Genomic DNA, 21,128 nt, shown 5'->3' with positions numbered 1-21,128 from the left:
TCATCTTAAAGGCACTCTATAGACTGTCCTCAACATTTCTTTAGACTTATCTAGCATTTCTCCCCTTGTCATAAACTCCAACCTCATTTAGTAAGTTCCTCTAACATACCAAACTCACAAAGTTGTTCTGGTTCTAGCACATGCTGTTCCTTCAATGTAGACAGCAGTTTTTTTTCTTACTCTCCCTGAAATAACTCCTATTCATATGCTAAAATGGTATTTCCTCAAAGAAACTTTCCTTTATTCTAAACTAGAGGCCTGGTGAATGAAATTCATGCACACTGGAGTGGGGTGTCCCCCAGCCTCCAATCTGGGATTCCTCTCCCAATCCGGGACTGCTGGTTCCTAAACACTCACCTGTCTGCCTGCTTGATTGCCCCTAACTGCTCACCTGCCAGCCTGATAGCCCCCTAACCGTTCCCCTGTCAGCCTGATTGACACCTAATTGCTCCCCTGCTGGCCGAATTGCCCCCAACTGCCCTCCCCTGCAGGCCTGGTCACCCCCAACTGCTCTCCCTGTAGGCCATCTTATGAGGACGTGAAGATGGCCATCTTTGTGAGGGCATGAGGGTCAATTTGCATATTACCTCTTTATTACCCTGTTTCCCCAAAAATAAGACAGTGTCATATTAATTTTTGCTCCCAAAGATGCGCTAGGTCTTATTTTCAGGGGATGTCTTATTTTTCCATGAAGAAGAATACGGTACACATTTATTGTTAAATGAAAATAAAGGAAATTTATTACCTGTTTACGGTACAATAGTACGGTAGTTGTCAACACAAACCAGACAAACTGTGAATCCTACAGTATCAAGAATTTACAGTGGTGCCTCGCATAACGAACGCCTCGCACAGCGAACTTTGGACAGGTTTTTCATGAAACCATCGGCCAAAAAGCAGAAAATGGATGAAGATGTGCAAGATTCGGTAGACTCTACTTAGTCTGTCTTAAAATTTAAAAAATGTGTGTTTTTTTTTTTTTAAATTATGTTTTTAGATGTATCTAAATAAAAATATGTCATCTTAGCATATTTTTTTATGTCATCTTAGCATATTTTATGCTACAGAACGAATTATTTTTTTTAACATATATTGTTATGGGAAAACGATTTTCACATAACGAACTTTTCGCATAACAAGCTTGCTCCTGGAACGAATTAAGTTCGTTGTGTGAGGCACCACTGTACTCATTTATTCAACGACAATCATGTCATCATCTTCTGGAACATCATCATGACAATCCAATTCCTGAATTTCCTGGTGAATTTCTTGTGACTCCATTTCTTTCAGAATCAGTGGACCAAATCTCTGATGTTTAGCCTAGGGGGGGCCTTATTTTCAGGGGGATGCCTTATATTTCACTCAGAAGGAAACCTGTAAGTAGGTCTTATTTTCGGAGAATGTCTTATTTTCAAGGAAACACTTTATGTAGGATAGTGACTCTTTTTATGCATTCAAAGCATAGCTCCTTGTACTTTTCCTTCACAGCACTTACCGTGATATTCTACTACATATCTTCATTATATACTGTCTCTCTCCACTGGACTCTGAATTCCATGAACAGAGAGACCTTGGATATTCTGATAACCTGTTCATATGAAATAACATATTAGACCTGTAATAAATATTTTTGAAAATGAATTTTCATTTGTAAGATACACAATCTGAAGGTTTTAGTGCTGAGTAATTTAAGACCTCACAGCAAGTAATAGCAGGAAAAGAATTTTGGTTAGTCTTCTACAATATAATTAGAATTCATATCCATTCAAGTCTCATTTCAACAGGTAAGAAATGTAATCATGAATCAAGAATTTTAAGCAAAAATTATCATGAAAACAATTTGGGTGTGAAAAAATTCATCCACAATTTAGTGTTTATCACAACTCAAGAAAATCTTTTAAAAGAAAGATAGTGTTTATTTTTCTGTAATATTAACTGATATGAAAACATGGTTCTAATATTAACTGATATGAAAACATGATTTTGAACAAATGCTCAGGCTTTACTGCTAAGTTCCTGATGGGCAAAGGTCTAGCATTTACCGAAGATTGCCCACTTTAAAATTATTTGTTTTGTTCATCTGTAAATGGATAAAATTGCTGGACTATGCCTTTTAGATAAGTATTTTCATTCTTATATCTTGGTGATAACATGATATTTTTCTGCCACACTTTATAAAGAGAATTCTTACTGCCTTAGCCATTTTTCCTTAGTGGATAGAAACCTGAGACTGAAGGGTCCTGGGTTTGATTCTGATGGGGGGCACATGACCGGGTGGCAGGCTCTAACCCTAATGTGGGGCTTGCAGAAGGCAGCTGATCAGTGATTCTCTCTCATTGATGTTTCTATCTGTTCCTTTCCCTTCCTCTCTAAAATCAATAAAAAAATTTTTTTTTTTTAAAAAAGAGAATCCTTAACTTTCATAAAGAGGGTAATAATAACATATGATTTCACCAAGCATCTGTTACATCTTTAGGTCTTGGTTAAATAACTGGGATTTAAAATTAAGTTTAATACAATAGAAAGAGCATTGAACTTGAGAATATGAAAATTACAGTACAAACTGAAAGCTGGCTCTGCATACTCAGTAGTGTATGACCTTGGTAAGTCATATAGCCTTTCTGAGTTTTGGTTTCCCCATCAGTTATTGAGGGAAAAAGTAACTTTTATGACAAACTAATTAATCTTAAAACACTTCATACAAAAACTTTATATACATACTAGTGACCTGGTACACAGATTTGTGCACATTGAAAGGAAATTAGAAGGTGGCTGGTGGGGTGGGACTGGGCGAGATGGGCTGGACATGCCCTGGAGCCAACCTCCTGCGGTCCCTTCCCAGCTGGCTGCACCTGGGGCAGTGCCACGGTTCGAAGGGCATCTGCGGAGTGAGCAGGGTTCCTTTAGCGGGTGGGGGTCCCTTGGCCTAGCCTAGGGGCATCGGGCCAAAACTGGCTCTCCAACATCCCCCAAGGGGTCCTAGAGTGCAAGAGGGCACTCTGCAAAGTTGCTGTCATACAGGGTGTGAAATGCAAACACAAGTGTGCAGTAAACCAGATTCGGGGCCGAAAATGCCCCAGCAACAACATAACCACGGCTGAAGGTGGAATCACGTGGCCCTGCAAGGAATTAGGTTCCCTTCTCTCTGGTTTCGGGCTGTGTATCCCGAGAACTGCCGCTGCCAAGTCACTGCAGCTCTCCACTTCTTCATTGAGCGCCTGCCCCCTAGTGGTCAGTGCAAGTCATACTTACCAGACAGCTGGATGGTTGCTTAGCCTTTTATATATTGTATATATATAGATAAAGCATTTATATTCTGTTTTGCAATATTAGAATTTTAATTTAAACAGAGCAGTGATAATCCTAGTTGTTTTTAAAATGTCTATAGCCTTTCTTGTGGCCATTCTTCTTTGAAGAAGGCCTATAGGCGGCTGCCCAGCTGAAATGGCATGATCCTAAAGTCCCACCTCCATAAGAACTGGCAGTGGCATATTTCCTCGTGGTTTAACCATCCTGCGTGAAAGAAGGCCCAGCAAGCCAAAATGCAGTGTGTCGCTCTGTGCCCTGACCCCTAACCCTAACCCATAGTGAGGTGCCCCAGCGTGAGGTACCACACCAATTGCTAGCAGCAGGGCTTAAGGGTGGATGGCATCCAAGAAAGGTGCCACAGACCATTGGGATGTCAGTTTATCTGAGGAGGCAGAACAAGTGCACCAAGTCTCTTCAGGCCCATGTGAACAGCTGAAGGAATAACCATTAAAGCTCATACTCTTCTCCAGAAAGCCTTTGGCCCCCAAGAAGGAAGACAGTTCAGCCCCAGTGCTGAAGCTCAGAGGAAGGGAATCTGAGTAAATCTGTGCACTGGCTCTTTAAGAGAGACACCTGGGACTCCTGTATCCTCCAAGACAGTCACTCAGCCACAATTCCCACTGGTTTTTAGAGCCCAAAGTTAAGGGACTTCTCTTCCCAGCACTGGAACCCTGGGCTGAGGGATCTAGTGTGGGATTGGGACTCTTTACTCTTCACATAGACCTACTGCAGGCAAGAGGAAAAACTCGGCCACCTAACTGACAGGACCAGTCATGCCCATACAGAATATCTGCAAGAAGGAGAAAGCCAGGGCCATCAGAAGAACTTCAAGATACTTGCCAGTCTTCCCATGGCCTGTGCCACTGCCCTGCTCTTCATATCCAGGCCAAAAAGAGTTAAAGCTGCAGAATAGGATGTTGAAAAGAAGAAATAAAGTGCTATTGGCAACTTGTGATGAAAAAATAATAAAATGTGGCAGCAGAATGGAGAACGATGCAAACTTAAAAAGAGGGACAAGTTAGGCAGCTGTTAGAGTAATCTATGCCACTGAAAATGATGGGGAAGAGGAGATACAAAACTAAGATACTTTTCTGAAAAATGAAGAGATTTGATTACTAGATGTTAAGGGGTTATGGAGGAATATAGGATAATTATGGTTTCTGGCTTGATAAGTTAAATACTGATGGCATCACTTAGTAAAGAAATGCTAAACATTTTGTATTATGGATATGATTGGCAACTCAAGGTCTAAATGTTTGAAAAATGGAAGTTGACATGGACTAGTAGGAATTGGAAATATGGTTCAAGAACTTAGGGACTAGCCCAGGAATACAGATTTTGGAATCATTGGTATGAGAATGTATTAACAGAGAAGCAGAAAGTAGAGGACAGCTCTATGGAATACTAACATTTAAACAGAGGAAAAGAAAGTTGTTTTTTGTTTTGTTTTGTTTTTTTAAAAAGAAAGGAGTATCCCTCCCGTCAAAAGTGGAATCACTTTCTAAAAAAATATTGATAAGGTACATAAAATTATGGATGCTTTGGATTTGTTAGGGTGAGTGTTGGTGACTTTGTGAGAACCTTTTCGAGGGCCCATTGGGATAGGAAGACCTACCATGCCCAGTTGCAAAGTAAATGAGGGTTCTTCTAGTCAAGATGGCAGCATAGGTAAACTCTGCACTCACATCCTCCCAGAACACATCAAAATTACAAATAAACCAGAGAAAGACCATCATTCAGAACTATCTGAAATCTGGCTGAATGGAAGAACTACAGCTAGAGAATTAGAGAAGAAACCACATTGAGGCTGGTAGGAGGGGCAGAGGCTGTTTGCAGAATCGTGGAACTGGCTGGTCAGATACCCACATGTGGTGTTTTGTTAATTGAAAAGGCTGTCTTGCCTGCAGTATGTCTATATAAAGAGTAAAGAGTCCCAGTCCCACACCAGATCCCTCAGCCCAGGGTGACTTTGTAACTTTGGGCTCTAAAAACCAGTGGGAATTGTGGCTGAGTGAGCTGGAGGATACTGGAGTTCCAGGTGTTTCTCTTAAAGGGCCAGTGCACAGATTTACTCAGATTCACTTCCTCTGAGTTCCAGCACTGGGGCAACAGCTTGAAAGGATCCATACAAGTAGGAACTAAATTGTTTGGCATCAAAACAAGAACTGAGAGGCAGCTTTCTTTCAGACAAAAGTGCTGGCAGAGGCCATTGTCTCTATGCTGAGACCTCCCCTGCCACAGAGACAACTGGCAGGTGCCATATGTGAGCTTCCATCATACTGTTGCCCTGTTGTTGGTGACTCCCTGAGATCCCACCCCACACAATTTGTTATCCTACCCAAGCTGTCTGTAGTGGTCTTCCCATATAAATAGCCTGTCCTGGCATAGAGACTTTTTAAAAATCTCTCAAATCAAGGAGCAGCCGACCTCAGAATGCCTCATACTACTCAATAAGAGGCCTCAGGGCCAGCACTGGCAGCAGCCTGCCTTGGTTCACAGGTTGGCCTCTTCTGGGCACCTCCAAGTCCAATGTAAGTAGCAGCCAGTGGCAGATCGCTCTGTAGCTCATGCTGGGTGGCCCCAGGAAGGACAAGGAAGTAGCTGACTTTGCATCTCTCAGGAGGCCCCAGAGCCAGTGTATTCAGTGGTCAGCTTCAGACCACACCAGATCGCAACCCTACCATATCCATGAGTGACACACTCATGGGTCAGACTCAGCTCCAAAACCCCACTGAATCAAGTTCTGTTCCATAGGGGTGGCTCCTGCAGAGCAGCTCTTCTGTGTAGTTGTAGCTGGTCCTCACAGCCAGTTGGCCTGGGGGCCAGTCCCTCTCAGTGATGCCAACAGTAAACAGGGTCAACTACAACAGGACAGTGCACACACAGCCCACACAGGGGCGCACCTAGTGTCCAGCTCAGGTGATTGGGGAGGCTGAGTCATTGGGCTCTATAGAACACCTAATACACAAGGCTACTCTGCCAATTCAAGGTAACATAGCAGCTCTACTTAATACGTAGAAACAAACGCAGGGAAACAGCCAGAATGCAGACAAAAAAAAAAAAAAAAAGTCACAAATGAAAGAATAGAAGAAATCTCCAGAACTAAATGAAATGAAAGCAAGCAAACTACCTTATACAGATTTTAAGACAATGGTTATAAGAATTTTCAAGGAACTTGATGATATCTTTAAAACTTAGTGATTAACTTCAAGGAATTTAGAATATCAATGACATAAAAAAGGAACACTCACAAATGAAGCATACACTATCTGAAATGAAGAATAATTTACAGAGAATCAAGTGTAAAGTAGACAACACCGATAATCAAATCAGTGATTTCTAATATGAGGAAGCAAAAAATACCCAATCAGAAGAGCAAAAAGAAAAAGTCCAAAGCATATGAAGATTGGATAACTTCAAGCATACCAACATTCACATCATTGGTGTTCTAGAAGGAGAAGAAAGGGAGCAAGAAATTGAAAACCTATTTGAAAAAATGACAGAACACTTCCCCAACCACATGAAAGAAATAGACATATAAGTCCAAGAAGTTCAGAAAGTCCCAAACAAGATGATCCCAGAGAAGCCTACACCAAGACATGCCATAATTAAAATGCCAAAGGTTAAAGCCAGTGTGTATCTTAAAAGCAGGAAGAGAAAAACAGTTAGTTACCTGCAAGGGAGGGCCCATAAGATTGTCAGATGATTTCTCAGCAGAAACTTTCTAGGCCAGAAGGGATTGGGAAGAAATACTCAAAAGTGATTAAAAACTAGGATTTAGCCGAATCCGGTTTGGCTCAATGGATAGAGCGTCAGCCTGCGGACTGAAAGGTCCCAGGTTCGATTCCGGTCCAGGGCATGTACCTTGGTTGTGGGCACATCCCAGTGGGGGTTGTGCAAGAGGCAGCTGATCTATGATTCTCTCTCATAGATGTTTCTAACTCTCTATCCCTCTCTTCCTCTCTGTAAAAAATCAATAAAATATATTTTTTTTAAAAACAAACAAACAAAAAACTAGTATTTACACCAAGGTTACTCTACAGAGTAGAGTAACCTAAGAAGACTACACTTCATTTAGAATTGAAGGACATGTAAAGAACTTCCCAGACAAGAAAAAGCGAAAAGGATTTCATCATCACCAAGCTAGTATTACATAAAATGTTGTAGGGTCTTCTTTAAGAAGAAGGAGGAGGAAAAAGGTAAAAAATATGAATAATAAAATGGCAATAAACACATATCAACAATTAAATCTAAAAATTAAAATAAATGAACAAGGAATCTAATGAACAAAATATACTGATTAATAAAATAGAACCACTGGGTGGGGGACACAGCCTCAGGTTCCCTGTCAAGCCCTGCTTGGTGTGGGGGCGCAGCCTCAGGTCCCCCAGTATGGGATGAGAGGCATGGCCTGTGGTGTCCTGGCCCAGCATCAGGGCAGGGGATGCATCTTTTTTTTTTTTTTTTTTTTTTTTTTTAATATATATTTTATTGATTTTTAACAGAGAGGAAGGGAGAGAGATAGAGCTAGAACGTCGATGAGAGAGAAACATCGGCCAGCTGCCTCTTGCACACCCCCTACCGGGGATGTGCCCGCAACCAATGTACATGCCCTTGACCGGAATTGAACCTGGGACCTTTCAGTCCGCAGACTGACGCTCTACCACTGAGCCAAACCGGTTTCGGCAGGGGATGCATCTTGAGGTCCCCATCAAGCCCCACCGGGCGGGGGTGTGTGTGTGTGTGTGTGATGCTGGCTCAGGTCGCTACTGATTGCTCCTTAAGACTTGTTACGGGAACTCATCCTCTGCTGTGGGCGCAGCCATCTTGGGTTACAGAAACCCTGCAGGTGCCACCATCTTTGTGACGGTCAATTTGCATATTCCCTCTTTATATAGATAGATTGAATTCTTATGTGTCATTGGACCCTGCTAATGGACTCGGTTTTGTCTTCTTGGTTTATATGTTGATTATTTTATTAAAGTATAATTTTAATTATGGTTTTATTAAATTATCATTTAAAAAGATCTGTTAGGCAATGCTAAGAATTTAGCTTTCATCCTGAAATAATAGTTATGACTATTTGTGAAGAATAAAAGTCATGAAATAGCAATTTTTCAAATAATTATAACTATTCAAAAAAGAAACCCAGAGGATAAAATTGGGCTTATCTGTATACCAAGATTAAGAGTGCTGTTATGCCAAGGATTAAGAGTATACCAAGGATTGAGAGTGCTGTTGAGAATGTATTGTCCCGACCCGCAGGGCAACAACGCGGGCACGCAGGAACCACCTAAGAGAATGAAGCAAACAAGGAATGCAAAAGAATGGAGGCAAGACAAGGTTCTGATCAAGCCTCAACTTTATTCTTTGAAATGGCTGTATTTATACAGCAGAAACAAAGGGGGGCAGGGTTGCCTATGCAGAGGGGTCTTTGGCATCTGGCAACACAGGATTGGCTAACATTCCAAGGTGCAACATTCCAAGGCTGGGCTATCTAGGGGGGAGGATCAGGAAGGGAAAGTTGCTAAGCGGCAGGAAGATGCTCAGCTGCAGGTTAATCTTATCTTCTGGCCAAGCCCTCAGGGCACCGCATAACTTCTGCTAGAAGGAACTTAATTCTATTTTCTTAAGACTGAGTTGCTTGCCTCAACTCTGCTGGCTCCCAACATCTCCTCCCTTTGTCTTAATTGAGGGTGGGCCTTAACTGATTGGGGGAGTAGTGACCTGGTTCCTCCGTGGGTTTCCCAGGCCCACCAGTGTTAGCGGCTCTTGGTATCTTTTGGAGAGGAGAGGCAGAGCCGATTGGATTTGTATTGATACCAACCTCTATGCAAACCAGGTATGCTCACAGGGAAATCCAGAGGGGGTCGAAATTTTCCCGTGACCTTCCCTTGGGAAGAGGGGGTTGGAAAATTTTTTGGACCTTCCCTTACAATGCTTTGCTCTGCACCCATATCAGTACCCATACCTTTCTCCCAGTGAGGAGTAGGTAAGCATTCCTCTGGTCATCATGCTGTCCCCGCAGGGAGGGAGCGATGGTAAAGTTCATAATCTTGCTCATGGTCAGCTACGGCTAAACGGTGGTAATGTACCTGGATGGGTTTGGCCAAGATGCTGTCAATATGTTGTTTTACAAAATCTGTTAACCTCCGAAAAGCCCAGGGGCCAAAGGATAGGATTAATAAGAAACCTATGAGGGGGCCCAGGATGGGGAGAAGGTAGGGGAGAAGTCCGTTTAGTCCGCTCCAGAGAGGGTTCTCGAACAGTTCTTTCCGCCGCTTTCTTGTCTCAGTCGATTCCGGCCTTGTTGGCGTAGAAACAGCAGCGTTCCTGTAGGGCTAAGCATATCCCTCTCTGCTCTGCTGTAAGTCTAACCTTCTCCTATTTTGTAGAACAACTTCAGCTAAGGAGTCAATTTGGTCTTGGAGATCATTAATGATACTAGAGAGGGCTTGGACATCATTGATTACTTGATTAGATAACTTAGTATAAGAATGTACAGCCACTCCTAGCCCCACATTATTACTGAGTCTGATAAAACTCTTTTCTTGTTTATGCTTCCTTCCACCTAGCTGACTCGGTGGAGGCTATAGTACAGGAGGCCTGATGCCTTTCGCCTGCTGTACGATCTGCATCACAATTTAAAAATTTTTAAAGTATAAGTCCTCGGGAATTTATTCCTAAGGTTGGTATAGGAAGTTGGATAATATACTGAGAACATTGTTTCTAATAAAATATGAAAATTGCCATTCTCAAATAACATTTTATAGACTGAAAATTAAATGAAAAGTTCCTCTGAATTAATGTGCCTTATAATAGCTGTTTTAATAATATTTGCTATATTTACCATATAAGTACTATTATTATAGATTGATGGGCTTTGTAGTAAAATCTGTTAAGGCATAAATAAGAGCTTGTATTTCTATTGAAATATAAGAGGTTTGAAGGACCTTGCTCCTCTGCTGTAGTATATCTAGCCTTTCTAGAACTGGATCTATCTGTTAAAATGGTTAATACCTGAGATAAAAAATTTCTTTTAATGTGGTTGTTAATACTATTCTGTGTTAGATATAAATCAAGCCCCTAAGCCAGGGTTCCCGGTAGAATATAAAATATTAAGTATTTTGACTTCTATGTAGAAGGGTGTGTACACCAACCTTCCTTGCCCTTGGTCCTGGGCAACCTGTAGCAATGCACAGGTGCTGACTGCTATCATGGCAAGGTATCTTTACTTTAAAAATAAAGCAAATTTACTTCTGAATTCATAAGCCACAAATGTTGCCTTGCCTTTAGCTTAATTAAAATGTAGGCGGCTATATATAGTTAGGATTCAATTATTTATAAAACATTGGCTTCTCATGTAACTTAATTTATATGACATTGATTATATTGTAAAAGCTAATTTATAAAGTAACTTAAGTAGGTATTTTTAGTTTAAAAAAATAATGGCAAAGATTTTATTGGTCTGATCCAAAAGCATGGCTTTTATCTTTCTTGAAATTTTATTGCTGTTGAAAAATTTGGCTATATTTAAGAAATATATTGTTTTTGCCTTTCCCACAGGTGAAAACCTTCATAATATTTAATATATATCTATTAATTTTTATTTGATAAGGCTTTCCATGCAATTTTAAGTATATTAGATCTGTTTTAAAAAGTTTTCCTATAAGAAGAGAGAATAAATTTCTTGTATTACTCAGGGCCCTTGGGGCTTTCCTAGAATCATCTCTGTTAAGGCCTTGACATTTTAACATGGAAAAAACCATCAAATAAATATCTATATATGATTTAAATATTTTAATACCTGTTATTATTATCTACTATTATCTTAAGACATCAATTAGATTTAGACTAGTTTTTGTATAGAAAAATTTTTGGTGGAGATCACAGAATTAATCCTCTTTTTAATTAGATCAATAATAAGCAACTTATTTTGAATTCCTAATTATTAGAGGAAATATATATATTTTTTTTCTTAAAAATAAGTTTTTATGCTTTAAGTATTTAATCACTACAACTCTACAATTTCTCCTAATTTAATTTGAACTTTGAATTTTTAAAGCTGGCAAGTCAAATATATTTAGTAGTTCTTAGATTAATAACACTTTATGTTTTTAAGAGAAATACAAGACATAATCAATTAATAGATTCAATTCTGTCCTCTAGTTTTTTATAAGGCAAATTTGAACTTTAATTTTTATTTGCCAGTGGTTCTGGGAAACTAGGTTTTGTTTATTCGACTGTAAATTATCACATTCTTTAAGATGGCTATTGGCAGGACACTATATTAACTGTCTGCTGGGGGAAGGGCCTTTACCCTTTCCTCCCTCAACAAAGGATGTAGCCAGTTATCTGGACTACTTAGATCTTTAAAGTATTTACTTTGGATAAATTCTATGACAGAGACAAATTTACTTATTTTCTTGAAGGCCTTAAAAGTTAACTTTTTAATAAGGTTCACTAGCATTTTGAAAACTATTCTTTATTATGGAAATGCAAATCTTGTTGCTGGAATTAGCTTGAATTTCTTTCAAGAAGATTTTTTCGCTGTTTTTCTCAGGAAAAAGAATCAGTTCTGGGTTTTTCATTTCTGTAGCTCCTGTAAAGAGTTAAGGCCAGTTCAAGACTTACCCGAAATCGGACGTGCGCGCATTTAGTCTTATACTAGCTTTCTCTTTACACGTGTACAGATATCCCATATGCATTTCTAAAATTTTAAAACTTTTTTATGGAGAGAAAGGAAATTTTTAATTTAATATACTAGGAGAGCGGGCTTCTATATTGGATCGCCTCATGTCTCTCCCTTCCCCCACATGCTTACTTCAGGGGAAGCATCAGCAACAGATCTGGCTGAATTTCTTTTCATGCCTAAAAGATAGACAGCTCTCTTTTTGGCTTTCTGAAATAATAATTAATACCCAATTTGGTCAAGATTTGCATTTCCCTGTGAGTTTTCTTATAATTTTTAAACAAGGCATTAAGTCAGAGGTAGTTTCAGCAGTGGAGTTCCACTTATTATAGATTTTAAATTCCATACATATACTAAGATTCTAATTTCAACAACAAAAAACAACATTATTTTGTGATCACATAGACTTCAACATTCACTCTAAAGAGCACTTTCATTTCTAAGATTCTTTTTTTTCTAGCCTTAATTCCTCATGCCTGAAGGGACTCCCTGAGTCCTTTTTCTAAGATTCTTTTTTCTTAACTCTTACTCCTCGCATTCTAAGGGAAATCTTGACACCGTCAAGGAACATTTCATGACAACTCAAGGAATTCCCCATTATTGGTCGATTGGATGGCTCTCAAAGAGATTCCTTCTCCACGTAAGCCTCCGGGACGTATAAACCCCGTGCCAGGTCAGCTTGAATTTTCTCGTCAATCCAGGAATTCAGGTGGAATTACTCTCTTTTCGACTCTACCCTTTACTCCCTTGCTTGCGTGAAACAGTCAGTAGGTATAATCCGCCTACACGGATCCTCACAGACAGGAAGACCCCGTTTGCCCTCCTCAGGCGCGCAGGTCTCCCTGTGGTTGAGTCTGTGAGGTGAACGACCTTTTGTTCAAAGCAAACTCAAGGTTTTAAGAGTAGATCTAATTGGAGAGGATTCTCGCTAAGAAAACCGGGAGACGGTACTAGTTCAAGTGATTCGGAGTTCTCACAGCCGAAAATGGGTACCTTTCACTCTTCCCCAGATCAGCAAGTGAGTGCTTATTAGTGGGCAGGAAGGAACCAACCGAGAAAACCAATAATAACAATCAAGCAAAAAGGGGTGAAATGTTCTGAAATCTTGTTTGAAAAATCGTCTACCTACCTTTACTCCGATCTGTCTCACGGCAGGCGGACCGTGGCGATCTAGTGCTGAGTCTTCACTCGCGGGTCCTCGCGGCGACTCTGGGGGGTGCCTGACAGGGCTTCTCCGGTAGACATTCTCGTTGGAGGTCTTCAGTGGCCTCGCGTTGGACGCCATTTTGTCCCGACCCGCGGGGCAACAACGGGGGCACACAGGAACCACTTAAGAGAATGAAGCAAACAAGGATCGCGAAAGAATGGAGGCAAGACAAGGTTCTGATCAAGCCTCAACTTTATTCTTTGAAATGGCTGTATTTATACAGCAGAAACAAAGGGGGGCAGGGTTGCCTATGCAGAGGGGTCTTTGGCATCTGGCAACACAGGATTGGCTAACATTCCAAGGTGCAACATTCCAAGGCTGGGCTATCTAGGGGGGAGGATCAGGAAGGGGAAGTTGCTAAGCGGCAGGAAGATGCTCAGCTGCAGGTTAATCTTATCTTCTGGCCAAGCCCTCAGGGCACCGCATAACTTCTGCTAGAAGGAACTTAATTCTATTTTCTTAAGACTGAGTTGCTTGCCTCAACTCTGTTGGCTCCCAACAATGTATAAATTCAGGTCTTTGTGCATTCATTTGTAATCTTGATGAGCTATTGATTTTGTTCTAGGCTTTTGTCAATTCAAGTTGAGGAATTGGGATTTTAGCAGATTCGTAGATTAGGAGTAGAGTTTTTACAGTACAACAAATCTATGTAAATGTCCTAAATTTTGATTTGACTACTTATCTAATAATTGTCTTTTGTGAGTAACCTAAGAAGACTACACATTGTTTCTGTAATAGATGCTCCCATTTTTTCTACTTCTCTCATATTTCTTTACTACAATAAGTAAGATATAGATTGTCTGTAATATAAGTATGATGTCTATTTGCAATTGAAAATAGTGTTGAAAGCAGCCAAATAGTTATCAAATGGGAGAGTCTCCTCTCATAATGATATCATGTTATGTAGGAACACTGCCAAGTGCAAATCTTCACTATAACTGTGAAGAATATATTGAATACTTGGGGAGATAAAGCACCATCATTTAGAAATAACTTTTAAATAAATAAAATTTATTCCACTAACAGTTTTTAAAGTAAATTTTATAAATTGCATTTTAAATTATAATATTACTAGAAGCCCAGTGCATGCATTCGTGCATGGGTAGGTGCCTTGGCCTTGCCAGTGATCAGGGCCAATTGGAGGGTGTGGATTGACTGGAGGGAGGGGCCGCAGGAAGTTGGCCAGGGAGGGACCACTGGAGGTTGGCAGATTGCCAGGGAGAGGGACTGAGGGGGTTTGGCTGGCTGGGGGAAGGAATCACAGGAGGTTGGTCAACTGAGGGGAGGGACCGCGAGAGGTTGGCTGTGGGAGCGCACTGTCCTCCAGGGGACAGCTCCTACGTTTAGTGTCTGCCCCCTCGTGGTCAGTGCGTGTCATAGCAACCGGTCATTCGGTCGCTTAGGCTTCTTATATATATATAGATTGTTAATCTATAAATTTAACACAATTTCAATCAACATGTTAAACTGTTTTTTGATGGTGGTTGTGTGTGTGTGTGTAACTTGATAAGCTGTTTATAAAATTCATATGGAAGAGCAGATGGCAAAGATAGTTAAGACAATTTGTAACACAAACAAGTTGGGGGAACTTGCCTTAAAATATCAATATATCAGGATTAAACTAATTAAGACACTGTGAAATTGGAACAATGATAGAAATAAAGATGAATGGAATAAGGGAAAGATCATTTTGTGTGACCTTTTTTTGCAGAGAAAGCAAATGAAATGTCTGAAACACTTGTTCAAATTGCAAAGGAGAAAGTAAAAATTTTTTGACGGGTGAAATACAATTTAGTGTAATTTTGTTTATTATCAGTTTAACATATTAACTCAATACTACTCTAAACTATTTGTTTTAAGAAATAGGGTTCTCTTATGAGTCTAATAATATTTTTTCCCTCATAAATCTCTAATTTTATGATTTGGGGCTCTTAGTTACACAACCCTAATAGTGGGTTTGGAGTATTGATGTATAGAAATTCTGCCATATCCACTTTTTTTTTCATATCTACTTTTAAGGAATTAAATTTGATGAATGTTCTTTAAGAATAGTGGTGTTTTGTTAGGTTGATGTATTTGCTTCAGAGATTTTCAGACATTCTTATAGTGCTATGTATAGAAAGCACAAAAACATGATGATGATCTAAAAACTTGTTTACATGTCTTGTTAACTTTACTTTTCATTTTGTTTGTGATTGAACCTGGTTAAATGTGGGGGGAATGTTTTTGGAAGAGAATTATGAACCAGTGACAAAGCAGTATTTCATAGTAGGTATAATATAGTCAGAATAAATTTATAAAAATCTTTACGCTTATGATTTTTTTATGCTCTCTTTTCTAGAGAACTATTATTTTACTTTTATCTGTCACTGGTCACCTAATGAGAATCTAATTTTTTTAAAATAAGATAAATATAGTTAAATAATTGGTGTGCTACACTTACAAAAATCAATCATATATCAATCCTGCTTGTCCTAGTACCATGGTCGGCAAACTGGCTCGCGAGCCACATGCGGCTGTTAGGCCCCTTGAGTGTGGCTCTTCCACAAAATACCAAGGCCTGGTCGAGTCTATTTTAAAGAAGTGGCTTTAGAAGAAGTTTAAGTTTTAAAAATTTGGCTCTCAAAAGAAATTTCAATCGTTGTATTGTTGATATTTGACTCTGTTGTCTAATGAGTTTGCTGACCACTGTCCTAGTAGATTATACTAATGTATGAGAAACAGTTGGAGACAGTGTAGTTGGAGACAGTTTTGGCAAAGAAACTAATTATTTGTTAAGTTAAAAAATAACTTTGATAATAATAAGTATAATCAGCACTAAAATATATGAAATTAACAGATGGTATTTGTAAGTTTTTTGCAAAAGAACCATTTTTCTTATTATATTTTATCACATTACATTGTAAAATTTGTTTTGATCTTTATGATTACCATTTGAATTTTAACCTGGCAAATATTTTAATGGAAAGATGTTACTTGCATTTTTTTAAAAGTGCTATAAGGAATTTTTAAAAATGTGTATGTCAATACTTATTATCTAATAGTAGATACATAGAATAATAGAAATAATACTTTATACAAGTGAAATATTTTTCTTAAAATAGTATGACATTAAAATTATTCTCAATAATCTTTGAAGTATGTACATACTTTAATATATATATATAATGAAATATACTAAGACCTCAGTATAACAGACCAATTCTGGTGAGGGCTTGTACGTTATAGCCAAATGTCTGTTATATAATAAAGTAGGTTCTCAGAATGCATATGTTAAAAAATTTACAAATTAGTTCACCTATTTTTACTTGTGTAGACTTGTATGTAATTAAAATTAAGTATGTATAAAAAGCTTAATTTCAAGAAAAGTTTCCTATATGTATTATAGTAATTTAAAAATTTATATGAATAGGTCTAGTAAGTACATGCATTCACCAGTCACCTCAGTATACAAATGCACAGGGTTGGGGCTAGCGCACCCAGCATGTGTTCAAACTGCTGCAGAAAGTCAGGCTAGGTGACAACATAACCAGTTACTGAGGGTGATGCAGCAATTACTCCAACATTATTTATAAGCAGTGACTTTTGAATTTAAATATATAGGCTATAATTGTAGGTAATGTAATATTTATGTCAGAAAAATTGCTAGAGTGTTGTTGTTTTTTTCAACATATGGCCGGATCGCTAAAATGTATTAAAAATAACTGTGAGTCCTGCCTGGTTTGGCTCAGTGGATAGAGCGTCAACCTACGGACTCAAGGGTCCCAGGTTCAATTTTAGTCAAGGTCATGTACCTTGGTTGCTGGCACATACCCAGTAGGGAGTGTGCAGGAGGCAGCTGATTGATGTTTCTCTCATCGATGTTTCTAACTCTATCCCTCTCCCTTCCTGTCTGTAAAAAAATCAATAAAATATGTATTTTTTAAACTGAGAATTAATAATAAAATAACCTGTTAATTTAATTATAAGCAAATCTTGGTTAAAAGCACTTTAAAATTAATGAAGTGTTAATTTGCACATGATATATAGACCACAAATTTTGTCCATTAAAATCCAAAGTTTGTTAAAATTAGGATTTACTGTATTAAAAATAGCTTCTGTGCTGTTCCTATAGTTCCAGGTTTTCCTTTACCAATTTTTCTTTTTTAGGTACCTAGTTGATAGTCGCTGGTTCAAACAGTGGAAAAAATATGTTGGCTTTGACAGTTGGGACAAGTACCAGATGGGAGATCAAAATGTATATCCTGGACCCATTGATAACTCTGGACTTCTCAAAGGTATTATTTTCTTCTTTCATTCAAATTTTAAATGTGTTTCTTTCAAATAGTTATAGTCAACATATGGAATACAGAAATGTGTACATTAATACATAAATTGATAAACTAGAAATTTCTTTGTATAATAGATTTGATATAATGAACTCAAATTATTCTGTAAATTAGCTTATATCGTGACAAATTTTGTTTTTCATTTATGATGATATATAGGTTTATTATTATTTAAATCTTTAAATGAAGAATGTAAGTTAGAAAGTGTTACCTTATTATTTGGGGGGAATGTTGTATTGTATATTGTTTTTCCTAATGGATACAGATATTTTTAAGTTGGGGAGCACTAACGTATGTTTATATTCTTGGGTCTTTGCATTAATAAAGCCCAGTGGAAAATGTGGGCAAAGATTTGAACAGATGTTTCACCAGAGAAGTTTTCAAAAAGCACATGCAAAGATATTCAACATTATTAGTCATTAAAGAAATGAAGATTAAAACCATAATACATGTATTAAAATAATTAAAGTTTAAAAGACTGACCCCATACCAAGTGTTGACAAGGATGTGGAGCAAGTGGAATTTTAATACACTTTCTGGGAATGATATAGTCTGGCAGTTTTCTAAAACACTAAGTATATTTACCATAGGAACCAACCATTCCATTCTTAGGCATTCGCCCAAGAAAAGTGAAAGTATATATTCATATGGAAACTTGTACACAAATGTTTATAACAGTATATTTGTAATAGAAAAAATTGGCAACAATCCAAAATACCCATCAACAGCTGAATGGATAAACAAATATATCTACCCTGTTTCCCCGAAAATAAGACAGTGTCTTATATTAATTTTTGCTCCTAAAGATGTGCTAGGTCTTATTTTCAGGGAATGTCTTATTTTTCCATGAAGAAGAATACGGTACACATTTATTGTTAAATGAAAATAAAGGGAATTTATACAGTAGTTGTCAACACAAACCAGACAAACTGTGAATCCTATAGTATCAAGAATTTACTCATTTATTCAATGACAATCATGTCATCATCTTCTGGAACATCATCATAACAATCCAATTCCTGAATTTCCTGGTGAATTTCTTGTGACTCCATTTCTTTCAGAATCAGTGGACCAAATCTCTCATGTTTAGCCTGGGGGGGCCTTATTTTCGGGGGATGCCTTATATTTCACTCAGAAGGAAACCTGTAAGTAGGTCTTATTTTCTGAGGATGTCTTAATTTTGGGGAAACACGGTATATAATGAAATTCTACTGAGCGATTAAAAGAAATGAACTATCTATCTATACAAAAGCTTAAACGCAGTCATGGAAACATAGAACAGACTGATAAATCTCAGAGGGAAGGGGGAGGGGAGAGGGTAGGAAGAGATTCACCAAAGATCTTATATGCATAGTAGAGGCCTGGTGCACGGGGATCATGTAGAAACTGGAAGTTCGACATCCCCCTAAGGATCCTAAGTTGCAAGAGGGTGCAGGCCAGGCCAAGGAACCCCACTGGTGCACAAATCCGTGCACCAGGCCTCTTGTTAATTCATAAAATCATAAATGCATCTCAAGAAAATTACGCAGCATAAACGAAGCTGTATAAAACAGTACATAGTATTTTTAGCTAAGATTCTAGAAAATGCAGATTTGCCTAAGGTAGCAGAAATCACACATAATTTTCATATACAATTCTAGTACATGCAAAATAGTCTGTAGTTGCAAAGCACAAATAAGTGGTTTTCTCACAATAGGAAGGTTGACTTGGATGGACAGAAAGGAGAGATTACAAAAGGCTACAAGGAAAACTGCAGGAGGTGAATATGTGTGGGAACCCCTTTCACATCCCGCAAGGTTCAGGGTTCAGGCTCAGGTTCTGGAGGAGGCCGCACACAAATGAAAGAGACCAGAAAAGTATTAATATGGGGAATATTGGGGGCCAGGCTGGAACCCCACTCTGGCTTTGCTATCCCTTTTATTAAAGTTATGGGATACACCCACATCCTTTAGGCAGGAAATTCCAATAATAGCCAATCAGCAAGAATTTACGTAAGACTAACAGGTGGAGGCTGCTTCAGCTACCAATGTCTCAACTAAACAATGAGTGATTAGCTCCGACCCTTCAGAGCAATTAAGGTTGACCAGCCTCCTGGATTCCCTGTCCACTTCTCTTTATTAGTTGGACTATGATCGGTTTCCAGCAGATATGTTCATCATTTTGGTAGTGGCGATGGTTTCACACTGGTATTGATATGTCAGAACTTATCAAACTGTACATTTTAAATATGTGCAGTTTATTATATATCAATTATATACTGTAAACACAAAAGTAACAAATATCAGCTATTCTGTGTTTAGGGATGTTTTCTCCCTCTAAATATAATCATTTTATTTTGACTACTAGATACAAAAATGGATACAGTTTACCAGAATGTAAACTGCTTACATTCTGGTATATAATAAAATCATTTACTCCAACTCTCGATTATTGTGAAAAACAGCATTGAAGTCTTAACTTTAAACTTTTTTTTCTGAGTTTTCTTTGAAACATTTTGTTATAGTGAAAGAAAATGGATGAGAGAGTAAAAGGATTTGAATCACATCTCACTAATTTTCTGTCTGTGTGACCTTGGGCAATTTAAAAATACCTAAATCTGTTTAATAAAAATGGAGATATTTCATAATAGTAGAAAATTAATTGAAATAAAAGAATTTTCTATAACAACATTTTTTACTATACGTGCAATTTTCTGGATATATGATCTTGGGCAAGTTACTCAATTTCCCTGAATATATCTTCTAATCTAAAAGGAAAATACCTATTTTATAGGATTGCTTTGAGGAGTGACTGAGATAACATAGTTATCTGCTGCATTATATATCATAGTAAATTATACTTATAGTGTTGTTTTATATCTTCAGAATGTTCTGATACTGTGTTGCAAATTTCAGTTTTCATCAAGAATTAAAAATGACAAGTAAGGTTTAAAAAAATTGACTTTAAAAAGTAATACTTCATTTACATCTACTATTGAGGTCCATATTATAAAATCTAGAGATTTTCCATTTTTGCTCTATATAATACAAACTTTCTCAAATTCAGTATGATTCTGTGGTGACCTAGGTTGATCTTATATAGAATAAATAATCTCTTAGACCCTTCAACATTTTTCCTGCTTAATTTATGTTTTTATATCTAATAAGAATAGTATGTTCTTATTATTGAAATTCTACCAAGAGCAATTTAGTTTTCCATGCTTGATCATTTAAGACTGGATCAGAGAGAATTCCCTTTATGTTGTTTATAACTTAATAAACTATTTCTGTGTCTGTACTTTGAAAATTGATCTAAGGGACCAGATAATAATAAGTGAATATCCAAATAGGACTGTGATATAGGTATAATTCAGGATCTCTGGCCTGCCCTGTATTAAATTTTTAGTTTAAACAGAATTTTGAAAGTGGATCATAGAATTAGAATCATATCTGAAAAACTACTTCCACTTTAGCTCTAGGGAAGAGTCTAGATTATGGGCCTTCTAGAATAATGAGCTGGTTCACAGGATGCTCTCTTGTGATTTCCATCGTGGTTTCCAGCCCCATGTGCTTTGGAGTCATTGTGAAAGGTTATTGATTTGTTTTTTGAGTTT

General features: G+C 38.0%; 1 protein-coding gene across 4 annotated transcripts in view; it reads left to right on the top strand.

Moving 5' to 3' along the window:
• USP15 (ubiquitin specific peptidase 15) overlaps positions 1–21,128 on the top strand; it is a 117,647-nt gene that overhangs the window by 13,555 nt on the left and 82,964 nt on the right. For all 4 annotated transcript variants that reach the window (XM_084877580.1, XM_084877581.1, XM_084877584.1 and 1 more), the window contains exon 2: positions 17,358–17,485. In XM_084877580.1, coding sequence (XP_084733706.1) covers positions 17,358–17,485 — 128 coding nt within the window. The remainder of the gene's footprint in view (positions 1–17,357; positions 17,486–21,128) is intronic.

Source organism: Pipistrellus hanaki (genome assembly GCF_964339955.1).
Source record: "Pipistrellus hanaki genome assembly, chromosome: 3".
In the NCBI taxonomy this organism is placed as follows: Eukaryota; Metazoa; Chordata; class Mammalia; order Chiroptera; family Vespertilionidae; genus Pipistrellus; species Pipistrellus hanaki.
The sequence above is the reverse complement of the archived record's forward strand: the minus strand, read 5'-3'. Positions and strand labels throughout refer to the sequence as shown.